We start from the raw sequence: 18,170 nt of genomic DNA, 5'->3' as shown, positions 1-18,170 counted from the left end.
GGCAGGGCTTTGTTTATAAATTTTTATCAACACAACTAATATACTACTTTATCCTAAAGCAAAAAAAGAAAAATAAATATAATATTTTTTCTACCTTTGTTGTCTAGTTTGTGCTTTCCTCATCTTCTCATTCAATTCCTTCCATCCACTGTCTCTCTTCTTTCTCTCTGTGTCTTCCATTTGCACTGTTACTGTGCCTCTTCCTTCCCCCCTCCCCAAATTGGTCTGGCACCCATCTTCCTCCCTCTGCTCCCCCCATAGTCTGGAATCTCTGTCTTCTTCCCTGCCAGCATCTTCTCCCCACTCTCTCTTCCCCATTTCCCTGCCAGCGTCTTCTCCCCACTCTCTCTTCCCCATTTCCCTGAAATACTTCACAATGGAAACAAGTCAACTAAATCATCTGATAATCCAAACAAACAGACTTGTCTAATAAATTATCTCTAATCAAAACTCACTTCTTCGATTAACTATGCTCTCAGATGCCTCCACTGTATAATCATTAATGATTTTCTTTACAGTTTATGCAGGACAAAGGTATCTTTCATCGAGCTTAGTACTTGTGAGCTGAGAAGGTGCTAATGCTTTATGCTTTAACTTATATAAAGTGCTCTCTGTGCAAAATAAATAGTTAAAACCAGCACTTATCTCTTTATAGCTTTGGTGCCGATATCTTGGTTGTAGCGCTGCCAGCGTCTTCTCCCCACTCTCTCTTCCCCATTTCCCTGCCAGCGCCTTCTCCCCACTCTGTCTTCCCCATTTCCCTGTCAGCGTCTGTTCCTCTCCACCTAACCTTTCCTCCCTTTCTCCCTCCCTGCCCCTTACCTTTGAGGCGCTTTCCCCCCCCCCCCCTGCAGCAAGAACACCTCTCAGCTGCTTCCGCTATGCACCCATCCCGTCCCCCCGGACATCAGGCTCCAGTCAGACAGGCAGAAAATGCTGCTGTTGCACAGGGGGGAGGTAAAAGGAAGGTAGAGGTAGAAGGCCTACTGCTGGACAGGGGGAGCAGGGAAGGGTTCCTACTGGACAGGGGGGAGAGACAGAAAGAAATAGTCAGACAGACAGTGGGCCAGGGAGAGAGAACCCCATCTCAGCCCACCTCCCTCCCTCCCTGCCTGCCTGTAGCTCTACCTAGGATGTCCGGGCCCGGCCCACCTGCTCCACCCCCCACCTTTAAGAATCATTGGGAGCATGAGGGGTGCTCATTCCCTCCTGCTCCAGATCTCCTCCAAGGCCAGCAGGATGACCGGGCCCTCCCTGTACCTTAATATTGTTGGGAGCAGGAGGAGTGCTCAGTCACTCCTGCTCCACGCCTCCTTCGCCAACGAGTGCGGCCTTAGGCCAAGACCCGATGCATCATTTGATGCGTGGGGAGGGGCCTAAGTCTCTGATTGGCTGTGGGTGACCTGGGCCAATTAGGCCCAAAGGCTCACCATTCTGAGGATTGGGACCCGTCCGTCCATCCAACGTTCTTAAGGTACAGGTGTGGGGGTGGAGTTGAGGGGTCTCATGGGTCAGCAGGTGGGAGGGTTCAGGGGGGCCAGTCAGAGGTTTGGGGGGGCCAGACATGGGGGGGCTGTGTCGTGGCAGGAGGGATTGGGATCCCTCCTGCCCGTATTTTAGTGGCGAGCTAGGGGGGTCGCCTGGGCAGGAGGGATTGGGCTCCTTCCTGCCCCGATCATGTTGGGGAGGGTGCCAGTCTCTGGGGCAGGAGGGCTTGGGCTTCCTCCTGCCCCGATTGTATTGGGGAAGGTGGCAGTTCTTCAGGCAGGAGGGCTTGGGCTCCCTCCTGCCCCGGTCATGTCGGGGGGGGGGGGGGATGGATCGCCGCAGGGGAGATGAGCCATCTCTCCTGCCACAATCGTTGCGGGGGTGTGGGGGGTGAATTCTGTAATCAGTGTTCTTTTTGGCACACACTGGTTACAGAATCCAGCTTTTACTCGAAGGACTGGCTCCTCCTTCGCCTAAAAGCTTCTGTGTTGGGCGCTAGGGATTTAGGCTTTTTTAAAAAATTGATTATATGTGGTAAGTGTAGACGTTGTGGTGGTCTGGGCGTTTAAACAGCTGAATGTAGAGGCAGACCATTATAAAAAAAAAAAAAAAAACAACCTCCTTTTGGACATATTTTTTGAGAATGGACATTTTCCCTGCTTCTACTTTCAGCGAGCCTAGGCCAAAAGGGGACTTAGAGCGTTTTTTTATTATGCCCCTCTAAGTGGTTTACATTCAAGTACTTTTATCATATTTCCCTATCTGTCCCTGTGGGCTCAAACTCTATCTAGTGTACCTGGGGCAATGAGGGGATTAAGTGACTTGCCCAGGGTCCCAATGAGCAGCAAGGGATTTGAACCCACAGCCTGAGGCTGTAGCTTTAACCCCTGCGCCACACACTCCCATGTAATCAGTGACTTTGAAGGACCCTAAGAAGGGCTTAAAATTTTTTTAAAATATTATTTTCTAATCAAGTACAGTCATCTTCATGGGAAAATCTTCAATTTGCACAAGTTTTTCAACTTCTGGTTTTTCTGGACAACCCTAGTTGTCATGTATTAACCTTGTTTTGTTATTGGGGTTTGTTTATTTTTTTTATTTTTTTACCTGACTTTAAACTATGTCTTCTTACAGTTGCTGGGAAGAACACGTAACTATGTTAAGTAAAGGTTGAATCTTATCTGGAAAACTTACCAAGAATACAGATGTCGAACAGTGAGTTTTTGAAGAGAGGAAATTTACTGCTTTGATCATGGACAACTGGTGTCCTGGTAGTACAGAAAGCACCGAGACAATATCCATAAAACCAGAATATGGATCCTTCATTACACTGCTCAGAAGGAATCGAGAAATTTTAGTAAGCAGGGTTCAAAACACCCAGTGTATAATTGACAACTTGGCTCAGAATGACTATTTCTCCCAAGAGGATGTAGACATTGTTTCCCAGTTTCATACTCAAGCAGATAAGGTATAGTATTTTTCCATGTACATACTTATGTGAAGGCTTGTATGGGTCAGTTTTCTGTACATTTATCATATATGCTCAAATATAAACTAGAATGGATAAAACTCAATGAATTTTTTAAATTTAATTTAGACTTTTTATTTAAATTGGATTTTTAGCAAATAAAATGCTTTTTTGAGGAAAAAGCTATCTAAGATAGTTTTCTGGTTAAGATACATTATAGTCTAAAAGTTTATTCATCGTGTAATAAGGATTAGTTTTTAACTATGGAGCATGAGGCAGTATGTTCATGCAATATTTAAATTTTTTGGTAAATGAATTCCATTAATGCATTCATAATGTCATAGGCAATTTTTCTATCTAGAAATGGTGTGGTGGCCTTGTTCGTCTACTTTTCAAAGTAATATTTATAAATAAAATAAAAACAAAGGAACTAGTCCAATAAAAAAGGTATTACCTAACTCAATGCTTTTTATGATTAGCTTTCAAAGGAAACCTCTTCTTCAGATCAGAAAAGATCTAGAAGATATTATCACAGATGCTTCATTTTACGCTTCTCAAAACTGAGATTTTGTTTGCGCAGAGACAGCATGCTTCTTCACAGCAAAAAATGTTATAAAATATGCAGAGTTGAGAAAAAACCTTAGCTCCATTGTTCCTTTGCAAATTGATGTACACAAAATCAAGCCCTTATTTATCGGACAGAAAACAATGGATAGGGTTAAATAGCCATTGTTCTCAATGGTGATGTGCCACAGGGATCTGTACTGGGACCGGTGCTATTTAACTTATTTATAAATGATCTGGAAATTGGAACTACAAGTGAGGTAATTAAATTTGCAGATGACACTAAACTGTTTTTAAAAACGCTTGCGGCCTATGATAAACTGCAAGAAGACCTTAGAAAATTGGAAGACTGGGCAGATGAAATTTAATGTGGAGAAATGCAAAGTGATGCAGATTGGGAAGAATAATCCAACTCATAGTAACCGGATGCTAGGGTCCACCTTGGGAGACAGCGCTCAAGAAAAAGATCTGGGTGTCATTGTGGACAATACATTGGAATCTTCTGCCCAATGTGAGGCAGCGGTGGCTAAAAAAAGCAAACAAGATGCTAGGAATTATTAGAAAAGGGATGGTAAACAAGACTAAGAATGTTATAATGCCTCTGTATTGCTCAATGGTGTGGCTTCACCTTGAGTATTGCATTCAGTTCTGGTCTCCTTATCTCAAAAAAGATATAGCAGCACTGGAAAAGGTTCAAAGAAGAACGACCAAGATGAAACTCCTCTTGTATGAGGAAAGACTAAAGAGGTTAGGGCTCTTCAGCTTAGAAAAGAGATGGCTGAGGGGAGATATGATTGAAGTCTACAAAATCCTGACTGGTGTAGAACAGGTGCAAGTGGATTGATTTTTTACTGCATCAAGATTTACAAAGACTATGGGACACTCAAAGTTACAGGGAAATACTTTTAAAACCAATAGGAGCACTTTTTTTTTTCACTTGGAGAATAGTTAAGCTCTGGAACGTGTTGCCAGAGGATGTGGTAAGAGTGTTTAATGTAGCTGGTTTAAAAAAAGGTTTGGGCAAGTTCCTGGAGGAAAAATCTATAGTCTGCTGTTGAGACAGACATGAGGGAAGCCACTGCTTGCCCTGGATTGGTATATTGAAAAACACCCTGGATTGGTGTCATGGAATGCTGCTACTATTTGGATTTTTGCCAGGTGCTTGTGACTCGAATTGGCCTCCATGAAGACAGGATACTGGGCTAGATGGACCATTGGTCTGACCCAGGAAGGCTATTTTTATTTTCTTACATGGATGTTTAAGCAAATACATATGCTATAATGTTATTGTCTTGGTTAAATTAAACTACCGTATTTTTCGTTCCATAAAACGCACCCTAGATTTAGAGGAGGGAAACAAGAAAAAAAACATTCTGAACCAAATTCTCCCTGCCAGGCTTTGCACCCAACCCCACACTCCTTGCCAGACTATATACCCTGCCTCCCTTCTGGTGGTCTAGTAGTAGGCCGGGACAGGGCAGGCAGGCCTAGTGGCAGGCAGGTAGGGACAGGGCAGGCAGGTCTCCCCCCCCCTCCCTGGCAACCACCCCCCGGCAGACAGGCATGCCTCACCCCCTCCCAGGCAGGCAGAAGCACTCTCCCCTCCCAGGTCTACCCCCCAGGCAGGCAAGCAGCTGAATGGCTTTCCACATGAATTGTTGAGCACCTTCCTTGAACGTGCCAATCATCCAGGTAGGAAATCGCATGCACTGGAGTTTGTATACATGCAACCAGGTAAGTCTATGCATGCCAAAACCTAAAATGGAGACTCTGGACAGACTTTCAAAAGCAGCATAGGTTGCCCAGACCTGATGCTTTTGACCCTCCTGCTTGGCTACTAACTCAGAGTTCTTCAGCTTCTTGGGGGGGGTAGAGAATTACTATTACTACTAGTGATCGTTTCTGTAGTGCTGAAAGGCATATGCAGCACTGTACATTTCAACCTCTTATCAAAGAACGCGGGCTAATCAGTTCAGCTTTTGATATGTGAATACTTGAACTATCAGTGAAGCTTATAAAGCATATAGAGAGCTGCACTTTAATGTCATGGGGATCTTCAGAAGACTTGGCAATAGCTCATCGCACAGTTATGTACACCGTCTAATATGCGCAAGATAAACGTGTGCCGACAAAAGCGCACCGGTCAAATGCACGCAGGACAAATACACGCACCATCAGATGACTTTTAAAAGGAAAGAGCATTTTACGGTAACTTTATTTCCCATTGTGTTTTCCAAGCTCCTCTTGTATATTTTGCTCTATATTTGTCTATTTTGTCTATAGTTGTTACTGATTGCATATTTTAAAGTCATCTGCCTTGACCTCTTTGGAAAAAAATATGAATGATAATTAACATTTTCTGTGCGTACAGTGTGCTTTGTGGGGTTTTTTTAATTTTGTGGTTACCATTTTGTATTAATAAAATTATATTGTGTGTATATGAAAAATGGATGGAAGAAATTGCGTTGCAATTAGTACTATTGTTATGGGGCGGAGCTTGGGCGGGGGTACTCGGTTGGTATTTGTTAGGCTTAAGGGGTACTTGGCTTGAAGAAGTTGAGAAACACTGATCCACGGCACCAGGGATTTTTTTTTTTTTTTCATGTTGGGCAGGCAGGAAGATCAAGGACTAGTATAGACTGCCATCAAATTTTTTTATATATGTCATCCTTCTTGTCATTGGAGCAATAACGTTGAAGTGTGCCTCAGATGGAATAAGACGGAGCCAAACATTAAAGGAAGTAGATTTTATTGGAGGACCTGACATGACCCGCGTTTCGGCAAGTGACTGCGTCAGATGTCAAAATCAGTTGCCACAACAATATATAGAGTTTCCTGTGTAAATTCTACAGTCTGTAAAAAGTCCAATGGACTAAATTATGCTTTTACAGCATATACAACGTAATGACAAAGTTCAAACAAAGGCACCGACAGAAAAGGTGGCATTTTGGAGTGAACTGTAGATTACGGCCATAATTTTAACACAACAGTTGGAGCATGCTACAGTATTTTTGGAGCGATAGTTTTGTGGCAGAGCTGCATGTGGAGCTGGTTTGACTGCACAGCTTTTTGAGCCTGCATTCGCAAGTACTTTTATCTGTATGACTATTTTTACACTTGTTTTGGAGGAAAGAGTTTTATTTATTTATGCAGAACTGATTTTTTTTTTCCTGTTTTTATTCTTTTATTCTGTTTTCATTCTTTTATGAGGTCTCACTGACCATCCAATGTTAGAACTGATTACTCAACATTTCTTTTGTTCAAGCTTGCCATGAATATTAAGTGGAAAAGGGTTGCTATATCTGCTTCTCAAAGCTTCGTGCAGTTGGCAAGTTTCTGCAGGCAGTTTTTATATTTTAGAACATGTCATATTCCTGAATTCAGTATAATTAATAATTGAGCATAGGCTGAAGAATGATTTGTGCAGTGTTGGTTTTATGTCCGAGACAGAAGCAGTAACACTTGATTTATTTTTTTATTCAGGTTCGTAAAATTCTGGATTTTGTCCAGTGTAAAGGAGAGGAGATTTCCGAGTATTTTATATACATCCTCTACACAGTTACTGATGCTTTTTATGAGCTGCAACCTTGGTTGGATGAAATAGGCTATCGGCCTTCTGAATTCATTCAAGTTAGATCTGTTGTAAATACAGATCCTGGTAAGGAAGTCATTTTACTGCTAACAGTTCTATGTGTCCTTGCATGCAAGTTATGAGTGTATCTGTAATTAATTGTGATAACTAGCAGAAGCCCTTTTTGTCTTCCCTAAAGTCTGCATTATTCCACAGTATAACTTTACATTTGTGGATCTTGAAAATCAAACAGAGTTTTAAATTTAGCCCTGTAAGATACTGGTAGCCAGGGTAGTTTTTGCAGGAAGGATGTAATGTGGTCACACTGCTTGCAGCCTTCTATTAGTCATGCTGCAGCATTTTGAATTAACTGGAGCTGATGCAAACTCTTTTTGCTTAGCCCATTGTACAGGGCATTACAGTAGTCTAGTCATGATGTTATTGAGACATGGACCATTGTGGTCGAGACTTGACTTTTCAATATAATGGAGAGATTTTATTGCTGCTGTAGATTTTAGAGAGAATTTTCAAAGGTTGTTTAGCAGTATCCCAAGATCCCTGACCTGTGATTTTAAGGGAATTTCATATTTCCCAAAAAGTATTTTCGAGTCATTTGTCCTCTTGTGTTAGGAATACAAAGAATTTCTGTTTTGCTTGGGTTCAGACAGAGTTGTTGTTTGCCCATTCCATTCATGAGTTGTGGTTAGACAGGCAGTCAGTTTACTAAAAGCTGTGTGTAGATCTGGTTCAGTGGGTTTGAGTAGTTGCACATCGTTAGCTTAGATAAAGAATTTTGGGGGCTGATTCTGCAAACGTGTGTCCCAATTATAGGTGGTGGTAGGTGTTATGGACACATCGCCCTAAGGCCTTGCCGGACAGAAAACCCCAGACGGCTCGGGGTTTGGGACGCAGAAATTTTTGAGACAAAGATTCCATTTTTATGTGGGAGGCCAAGCAATGCAGAGGTCTTTCCAGGGGTCACAGGAGAGGTTCAGCAAGGGCAAAAGGCAACAAGCCTCTGAGTCTGAACTAAAGTGGTTCATAAATCGCCTAGAACTCAAAGCCATTTGGCTGGTGCTGCAGGCCCTGGAGACGTCTCTGGAAGGCAAGGTAATCGGTCTCCTCAAACAATGTGACGGTGATATAGGGACTTTGGATCATTTGCTATATTATTGTCCCCTGATACTCAAATTCTAGAAGTCCATTTGGGGTCAAATTATTACGATATTGGAAGTTCCACTTTCGTTATCATATGACATAATACTGTTTGGAACGATACTATTACCTAAGAAACCAATTAATGCAAACCAGAATAAATTGCTCCTCATCATGACAGGCAGCTGATAATGAAAAATTGGAAAAGCTGAGATAACTTAAATTATAGTTTTTGGTGGGAATCATTATGCCAGATTTCTAAGTTTGAAAACATTAATTCTTTGCAGAGGGGATACCATAGCAAATTCAAGGAAATTTGGGGCCCTTTAACAAATTATTGTAATTTATGAATGTGATTTATTAATATTATTATTATTAACATTATTTCCCTTTGATTCATGAAAGATTGTTATACGCATCCAGGAGGGGCAGGGGAGGGTTAGGTTTGGGGGGGTTTAAACAGCTTTATATTATTTGTTGGAATAGAGTGCAGTATGTTATATTACTTGATTGTTCATATGTTTGCACTATGTATTTGATGTCAAAAATGAATAAAGAATAATAATAATTTAAAAAAAAACAAACAATGTGATGGTGGCCTTTGTCAACTGGCAAGGAGGCACTGATGCACCCTGTTACGTCTCGAAGCTCAACTCTTTTTTTGTCAGGCTTAAGCTCATTTGCCGGCTCTCTCAGCTGCAGGTTGAATTTATCAATCAGCAGACTTTCAACCTGGGGGAATGATCGCTGTTCACCCAAATGTTCAGCACTATTGTTTGGCGGTGGGAGCATCCACAGAAGGATCTGATGGCATTAGAAATAAGCACAAAGGCGGATCACTTTTACAGCCAAAAATATGAGCCTGGAAGCACTGGGTTAGATGCATTAATCCAGCTGTGGCCGGAGAAGGGGAACTTGTATGTGTTTCCCTCGTGGTCCATAATCAAGATTGGGAATCATCCGGGGTTGGTAGTCCTAGTAGTGCCCCTGGCCCTGGTATGCAGACCTAGTTCACCTCCAGAGGACTGACGGTCCAAGCAAATCTTCTAACTCAGGGATGAGTTGCTGTAGAGAATCTGGAACACTTTGGGTTTATGGCATGGTTTTTGAACAGGATGCCCTAATGAGCAAGGGTTACTTGGACATGGTCATTGCCACTTCTTGGAGCTATGCTAAAGCCTGGAAATCTTTTCAGCACTGGTGTGCTAAGGATGATGTAGAGCCCTTATGAGCCCCAATTTTAGCAGTCCTGGACTTTTTGCAAGAGAGATTTTAGAAGGGTCTGTCAGTTGGATTGCTTAAAGTGTAGATAGCAGTCCTCTCCTGTTTCCAGGCTTGGGGGGAAAGAGGGTCTCTGGCCTCTCAACCAGATGTTGCCAGGTTCCTTAAAGGGGCTCTTCAGTTGTACCCTCTGGTCCATCTCCCATTCCCATCCTAGAATCTTAACACTGTGTTGCAAAGACTTAGTAGGGCACTATATAAACCCTTACGGGAGGCTTCCCTTCTGGATCATATGGTCAAGACTGTGTTTCTGGTAGCAATTATATCAGTGAGATGAGTCTGAGTTACAAGCCTTCTCCAGTAGGGAGCCGTTCCTAAAGATTATGGAAGCAGGGCTTCCCTTAAGCATGGTTCCATCTTTCTTACCAAAAGTAGCTCTGCCTTCTACGTCGATCAAGAAGTCCGTTTACCCACATTTCATCTTACAGGATTGAAGAAAAAGGACAAAGCGTTGCATTTGCTGGATGTCAAAAGAGTGCTTCTTCATTACCTCAAAGTTATCAGTGAGTTTCGCATTAGAGAATGACACGGTGACGGTTTACCCGCGGCCACCGCATTTAAGCCGCGGGTCACCGCCGAAAACGGGGAAGAAAACTAGCAGTCGCTGCGGTGACGGGGACAAGGCCATTCACCGACCGCGGAAACGGTGAACAGGTTTGTCCCCGCGGGCCAATGTACCCCCTTCTAGGAACCGCTATTTACCTGTGTTTCACCGTGCTCCTCATTTGTCAGATCAACCCTTCCTGCCAATCGCAGCAGAAGGGTACCCAACCCCTCCTGCCGGTCCTCCCAATGGCCTCCCCTAAGATCGCCGGCAGGAGGGTACCCAACCCCTCCTGCTGGACCCCCCCCCCCCCAACGAACCCTCCCACCCCGGAACCCCCTTAGTCTTACTTTCCAAGTTGGACCGGACAGCTCCTCGCTCGTCTGGCCAGCAGGCCTGCCTCCGTCCAAATGAGGCGGGCCCGCCCCTCCCCTCCCCTGCCTAACCCACAGGATCCTAGGGCCTGATTGGCCCAAGCACCTAAGGCCCCTCCTATAGCGGGAGTGGCTTTAGGTGCCTAGACCAATCAGGCCCTAGGATCCTGTGGGTTGGGCAGGGTAGGGGCGGGCCCGCCTCATTTGGACGGAGGCAAGCCTGCTGGCCATACGTGTGAGGAGCCGTCCGGTCCAACTTGGAAAGTAAGACTAAGGGGGTTCCGGGGTGGGAGGGTTCGATGGGGGGGGGGTCCAGCAGGAGGGGTTGGGTACCCTCCTGCCGGCGATCTTAGGGGAGGCCATTGGGAAGACCGGCAGGAGGGGTTGGGTACCCTTCTGCTGCGATTGTCGGGAGGGCCGTTGGGGGGGTCTACAGGAGGGGTTGGGTGCCCTCCTGCCGTGATCGCTGGGGGGAGGGGAGACTTGCAGCCGTAGCCGCGGTCACTATGCTAATCACGGCAGGGAGATCTTTGCCGCGATTAGGTACAGCGGCCGCGTCTACTTACCATATAGGCTAACATTGTAAGCATTTAAAGTACATGTCGTGTTTGTTTTTGCATTGCTAGCCCCAGGGGTGGTGGAAGATTAGTGATTGAAAAACTGTATGAAAAATAACTATTTTAAATTTAGTGATCAAAATGTGTCAGTTTTGAGAATTTATATTAATTAATTTTTTCTCTGCGTGTTTTGTTTTTGTATAGTTATTAACTAATATTTAACTAAGTTTTAAAGTTTTAAAGAATGTTTCCTTTATACGTAAATAAAGAAAAGTGAATGGGATTGCAGTGGCGGTGACGGGGCGGTGAATGGGGTGGCAGTGGCGGTGACGGGGCGGTGAAGAGGATGGTGAGACGGGGACGGGGCGGTGACGGGGATGGTGAGACGGGGACGGGGCGGTGACGGGGATGGTGAGACGGGGACGGGGCGGTGACGGGGACCAATTTTTTCACCGTGTCATTCTCTATTTCGCATCTCGGATCACCTTTTTGTTCTGATCAGTCATGCTAAGAAAGAGAGGCCAGCGTCTTAAGGCCTCGATTTCCATCTAAAATGGCTATTTCCTCCACATATGTGGGCTGTGATAAGCAGCTGCCAGTTGCATTGAAAGCACTAGAGGGGTTGCTACCTCATGGGTGGAGACTTAGGCTGTCTCACCCGAGGAGATTTGTAGAGCAGCTATGTGGACTATACCCTTCATACCTTTATCAGGTTCTATAGAATAGACATGGCAACCAGGAAGGACGCCTCTTTTCTGTCCTCCGTGTTGAAGGCAGGCTTAGTGGACCTGCCTTAGACTCAGGACACATTGCACTAGAAAGAAAGATTAGGTTCTTGCCTCAATAATCTTCTCTCTTGTAGATGTGTGTCTAGTAGTCCTGAAGCCCCACGCTGTAGTAGGCTTCACCTGCTTTCTGTCTTAATATCAGTCTGAAGATGGAGAATTCTCTGTCTCTCAAATAAGTGGAAAAAAACACACAGTCAGGTCTGATTTCTGCTTGATAGCAGGACGTGTGAGTAGCTACAAGCTCTATAAATGTTAGTTCTAGTTGCACACAGTTTTTGTATCTATTTTGATAATGTTCACTGAATGTCAAGATGTTAATTAGTATGATTGTTACAGAGCAGAACAGAATTGTAGTGTCGGGGATTTTTTCCTGTTTCCTTCCTCCCATTACAGTGTTGCTTGATTGCTTTTGTATAGACTGAGGGGGCAGGAGCTGCTCCCTGGGAAAGAGGCGGAGTTGAAAGATGAGTTACATCATTCCGCAAGCAACTTGCAGGTTTTGATGCATAACCCTAGCGCTCAGGACTACTAGATACATCTACAAGAAAGATTATTGAGGTAAGAATCTAATCTTTCTATATGATTGCAGATAAAGTCCCGCACAGTCCATCCAGTCTGCCTAGCAAGGTGGCCAGAGCCATACTGTCAACTCTGTGCAGGCCACAGCCACCCATGCTTAAACATTGGCTTTCAAGTCTCCACCATGCCAGCCACATATAGGCACTAAACATGATGTGGTCTTGGTTATAACCGTATAACAACTCCAAGTATTCCTGACAATATTCTCCAAATATTGCTGACAAGATGTCTTCCCCTTTTCCTCTGAGTTGCACAGTACCCTTGCTTGCAGCTCATGACAATAAAAACATCTACAACACTTGAATTACTGAATTTTCACCAGTATTTTGCTATTTGCAGGACACAGACCGTAGAAGCCTGCCCGACATTGGCCTTGGCTCCCCCAGTGTTGAAATTTCCGAATCTTTGCAGATGTATTACAATATTGTTGTGATGAGTGTGGAAATCCATCCAGTCAAAAACTGACGTTCCTTTCTTCCTTTGATATCTAATTTTGGAATTGTACACCGCTTTGGCCTGTAAGCAGTATATTTGCAATGAATATTCATGAGTTAGATTTGCATGAACCCCTCTCCATTGCTTGCTAATCTAACTCATGAATATTCATAGCAGATATCCTGAAAACCTGATTGGCTGAGGTTTCTCCAGAATAAGTTTGGGATCTATTGACTTAGGGATTGACCTGTATGTCCTATATAGACAGCTGGGAGATGATGGCATATATTGAATGAGGAATAGGTGAGTCCTGGAAATTTTTTACCTGGAGAAATATGGAGACTTAGTTGACATCTGGATTTCTGGTAGGATCTAGACCCTGAATAAGTGTCATCATTGAACAGTTTGTAGTTGCTGATGAATAGGAATAAATGAATATAAATTAATTATTCTACAATATGAAGTACCAACAACCTCTGCCATTTTTGTTACATCAGATTAACATGGTTGCCCTTTTAAAAGTGGTATTTTGGAGCAATATAGCATATCTAATTGTCTCTTGCTTTCTACCATTAGTTAGCCTGTACATCCAGAAGCTCAGACATGAGGTGGGAAGAGACTCAAAGTTCATCATGTCTTATGCCCAAAAGGAGGAGATGTTACTTAAAGACACTTACACTAACAATCTTATGGAACTTGTCAATGAAGCCGGTGAAAGTCTAGGTACTGTGAACTCTCTTACAGCTTTGTTTGATGAGTCTGGAGTAGTCAATGATGATGGAGAAACAGTGTTTGTCTGTGGTGATGCAGGAGTTGGAAAATCCATGTTAATACAAAAGATGCAAAACCTATGGGCCACGGAAGAATTCTTTGAAGATGTGAAATTTTTGTTTCGGTTCAGATGCAGGACATTCTGCTGTTTCAAAAAGCATGAAAGTATTTGTTTGAAAGATCTCCTATTCATATTCAATTGTTACCCAGACCAAGACCCAGAGGAGGTATTTCGGTTCATCCTCCAGTTTCCTCACACAGTTTTCTTCACATTTGATGGTTTTGATGAGATCCAGTCTGACTTTGATCAGAACAGCATTCCAGAAGTCTCCTCACCATTTTGCTTTACTCATCCCTTGGGCCTGCTTATGCACCTTCTCAGTGGGAAGCTACTTCAGGGGTCAAAAAAGATCTTGACAGCAAGGACAGGGACTGAAGTCTCACGAAAGGTCATCAGGAAGAAAATACAGCTGAAGGGATTCTCCCCCGAAAACTTGCAGAAATACACTAGGCTGTTTTTCAAGGACCAAATGTTTCAGAAATTAGTGTTTAACCATCTGGAAGCCAATCCCAGTCTCTGTAGCTTATGCTCCATCCCCTTGTTTTGCTGGATCATATTTAAATCCTTTGAACATTTCCACTTCATAAACGACAGCGAGCAGCTTCCGGATTGCTCTGTTACATTAACTGACATCTTTTTACTCATCACTGAAGTTTTCTTGGACCGATCTGTGAAAACAAACTTGGTAAGAAAGGGCACTAGGAGCCAAACAGAAACATTTAAATCCGGGAAAGAGATCTTGCTATCTTTGGGGAGAGTTGCACATCATGGTATAGAGAAGTCCCTGTATATATTTGAGCAGGATGAAATTAATTCCCTGGGTGTGTCTAAGAAAGATTTGCAGTTGGGGTTCCTGAGGACTAGTCAGGAGTACAGAACAAGAGCGCTGGATTCCACTTACGAATTCTTCCACGTGACGCTGCAGTCTTTCCTTGCAGCCCTTTTTCTTATTATCAGTGATCACATCTCTACAAAAGAACTGCTTAAATTTTTCAGCCTGTGCACTGATGGTGAGATAAGCCATGTCGGCATCTTCCCTTTCTCATGCCTCAGACAGAATCAGGTGAGGGATAGAAGCCCTTTCCAAAACAATGAACATTTGCAGTTTACTAACCTCTTCCTCTGTGGCCTGCTGTCAAAAACAAAGCAAAGGCTCCTACAGTATTTGGTTTTACCTCTTGTTATCAAGAAAAAAAGGAGGGCACTTAGAGAGTATCTTACTAATACAGTGAAATCTTACCTCAGGAATCTCCCACATGCCAAGTTTGGGCTTTATAAATGGGTTCAAGCCAAGCCTCAGTTTGTTTGGATGCTGAGGTGCATCTATGAAACCCAGAGTGAGAAGGTGGGGAGGCTTGCTGCTAAAAACCTCTGTGCTAACTACATCAAGCTAACGTTTTGCAATGCCTGTTCTGCGGACTGCAGTGCCATGTCTTTTGTGATGTATCATTTCCAGAAACAGCTTGCCCTAGATCTGGACAACAATAACATCAATGATTATGGTGTGAAGGAACTTGTGCCATGTTTTAGCAAGCTCGTAGTGGTCAGGTGAGTAATTCAGCAGCTATTTATTGTACAAACTCGAAAATTAATGCTGGAGCTTGTTAACAGGTGGTATCCCAGTAGCATGGGTGCCCTTTTGGAGAGTAATGTTAAAAGAGCGGGTATTATTTTAGTAAGGATTAAAAAGTAAAGATATTTTTATGCATTTATTAGTTTTTGAGGGGGGGGCAGCAGTTTCTTCCTGATCTTTTGGATTCTCAGCTCAGTTGGTCACAACCTCTGCTGGGGCTGTAACACCTTGAACTTTTATTTGCAGCTATGTGGAGTGTTCCCGTTTATTTTTTTCCATTCTAATTTTTTTGCAGCCATAGTCCACATCTGCAGCTTCCTCTAGGCCAGGGGTAGGCAATTCCGGTCCTCGAGAGCCGGAGCCAGGTCAGATTTCAGGATATCCACAATAAATATGCATGAGATAGATTTGCATCTCAAGGAGGCAATGCATGCAAATCCATCTCATACATATTCATTGTGGATATCCTGAAAACCTGACCTGGCTCCGGCTCTTGAGGACCGGAATTGCCTACCCCTGCTCTAGCCCTTGGCGAGTATGTACCCTGATTCAAGCCATTAGGTTTTACCTTTGTTCAGGAGCTAAGACTCATCCACAGCAGCTTCCGCTTTCCTGAGAAGCTATCGTTGCATTTGTTAATTGAACAAGGTAGTACTGCCACTGAGCCTTGTCACTGCTCCCAAGATACTTCTCCACATTTGAGTTTGTAGCCAAACAAAACCTCACTCATTGCCATTTAGGAGAAGGGATGAGGGTCCAAAGCTTAGGTACCATCTGAATCCAGCAGGTATCTGAGGTTTTTCTCTTATTTAGTCACACATCTTTTCTCCATCTGTAACCCTACTGACACTGAGGCCCCAATGCACAAAGCTCTGAAACCATGGTAAAAAATGCTGTGGTATGAGCAATTTATTCTTTAATGGGCGATGATCTGCATGAATAGCATGCAAATTATATGCATGCTATTTGCGCAGAGCAGCCCCAGTAAAAAGGGAAGGAACTGTGCCCAGAGCCTGCTCAGAAGAGTAATCACTAATCACAGCTCCTCCCCCCCATCCCTCCTGTCAGGAAAAAACCATTTTTCTTCAGCTGCTGCCAATCGGCGGCATCAGGGAGTCCTGCCATTTCAGCTGATCAAATATTCCCCTGCCGCAATCAGCTGAAGCGGCAGGGAGAGCAGGGGCTGCTTTGTTTTTTAATGGGTGCAGAGTGTTGTTGTGTGAACAGAACAGCTGTATCCGTTAAAAAAAGATCTGCCCCATCCCCCCCTCCTAATGAGCCACCCACTCCCCCAAAAACCTGGTGATCTAGTGGGCTGGGTTGGATCAGAACCAGCAGCACAAGAACCATCCTCCCAACACCTCTCTACCTTTTTGTTGAAGATCAGCAAGAGGGATGCCCATTCCCTCCTGCCTGGGGCCTGCCCCTTCAAAATGATAGCTTCCTGGTACACCCTGGGATGCACTGGGAGGAGGATTAGGTGTCTGAGCCAATCAAGGCTTTGGGGCCCTTTCCAGCCTGGTTTGCACTGTGAGGGGCCTTAGGTGTCTGAGCCAATCGGGGCCTTAGGCCCCTCCCAGTGCATCCCAGGATGCACCAGGCAGGGCCAGAGCCACAATTTTGAAGAGGCGGGCCCCTGGCAGGATGGATGCCCACTATCTACTGCCTATCTTCAATAAAAAGGTATAGAGGTGTTGGGGGAGGGTCCTCGAGCTGGGGGTCTGACCCAACCCAGCCCACTAGACCACAAGGTCTTTTTTGGCTGGAAGGACTCTGTGGAACACGAAGGACTCATTCATGGTGGCTACTATGATGATTGGTAGCAGCCTCGGAGGGGCAGAGAAGAGGACAGGTACCTGCACTCTCACTAAGACAGCACCCCTGCTCCCCTCTTACTAAGCCACTGTTGGGAGGACAGCTTTCCATGCCAGTAAGAATGATTCCACATAAAGCTTTTGTGCATCAGGGCCTGATGGTCCTTGCTGGGTATGGGGCCACAGACCAAAGTTCCCTTTGAGATCTATGTTCATCCTGAATCACACCTACAGTATAGGTCTCACTGTTACGCGATGATAAAGAATTCTTCCCCTGCCTGCCATAAAGTTTTGTAAATGGATCTACAACATTTCCTTCCATGCTAGCCTAAAGAGCAGATCTTGGACAGCGTCATAATGGGATCGCTGTAATCACAGTATTCTCAGGATCTCATACTAGGCATTAAGGAATAGAAAAGTATGAGCCTAGATTTGGTTACAAAAGGAAGCAGGGACTGGGTGAATGGTAGTTGAGATAATGGAAGGAAAATACAAGGGCATAGTAGATAGAGCCAGGAATAACAGGATAAGGAGGTCCTTACAAAGTGTGCTTTTGCTACTGAGGTCAGGTCCAGGAATGAAACCCTTGTTTCCCCATACAGCAGAGTATTGCCATTGAGCAGGCCTGTTTGCAGCTTTCCAGTTCCCACTGAAGTAGACATTAAACACATTAATTCAGTTTTCCAGTGCAACAGGGATGGTATGCTGAGCCAAGGGTCTTTCTCCCGTGAGTCCGTTGCAGGAGATACATTACTGATCACTGTTTTCAGCACCTCCTCCTTCTCAGTGCTCTTCTGCCCCCCGTCAGTTATTTCTTCTGCAAGTGAGCCTGCAGGAGCAACTTTGATCTGTTTGGTCTTCTTTTTTGTTTTTGTTTTTTTATGGAATTTTGTGTTCCTGTTCAGTTTCAGTGACTGCCTAGCCTGCGTGAGAAGAGCAGACTTCGGTCTGCTGCTGACAGGTAGATCCTGCAGGGAGCTGCTCAGCCAGCCTGCTTGAACTGTGGAGCATGGGGGTATCACATTCTGTTTGCTCACTCCTTAACTTGATCAGAAGTGCTAGCGCAGGCTGTACAGACACCAGTTTAATTTCTTTGGAGCATACGCTGCACTTTCTCTCCCCCCCTCTTTGAGGCATTTTGGATTCT

General features: G+C 44.2%; 1 protein-coding gene across 6 annotated transcripts in view; it reads left to right on the top strand.

Moving 5' to 3' along the window:
• Nucleotides 1–18,170, top strand: part of NOD1 (nucleotide binding oligomerization domain containing 1) — a 111,536-nt gene that overhangs the window by 13,685 nt on the left and 79,681 nt on the right. For 5 of the 6 annotated variants that reach the window (XR_004538024.1, XM_033930055.1, XM_033930059.1 and 2 more), the window contains exons 2-4: nucleotides 2,623–2,956; nucleotides 7,004–7,178; nucleotides 13,381–15,184. Coding sequence is in view for 5 of the 6 variants with exons in the window: in XM_033930055.1 (XP_033785946.1) it covers nucleotides 2,741–2,956; nucleotides 7,004–7,178; nucleotides 13,381–15,184 (2,195 nt within the window). In the remaining variant the exon portion in view is untranslated. The remainder of the gene's footprint in view (nucleotides 1–2,622; nucleotides 2,957–7,003; nucleotides 7,179–13,380; nucleotides 15,185–18,170) is intronic. The other variant, XM_033930060.1, reaches the window with a different exon arrangement.

This window comes from Geotrypetes seraphini, chromosome 2 (assembly GCF_902459505.1).
Source record: "Geotrypetes seraphini chromosome 2, aGeoSer1.1, whole genome shotgun sequence".
Lineage (NCBI taxonomy): Eukaryota > Metazoa > Chordata > Amphibia > Gymnophiona > Dermophiidae > Geotrypetes > Geotrypetes seraphini.
The sequence above is the reverse complement of the archived record's forward strand: the minus strand, read 5'-3'. Positions and strand labels throughout refer to the sequence as shown.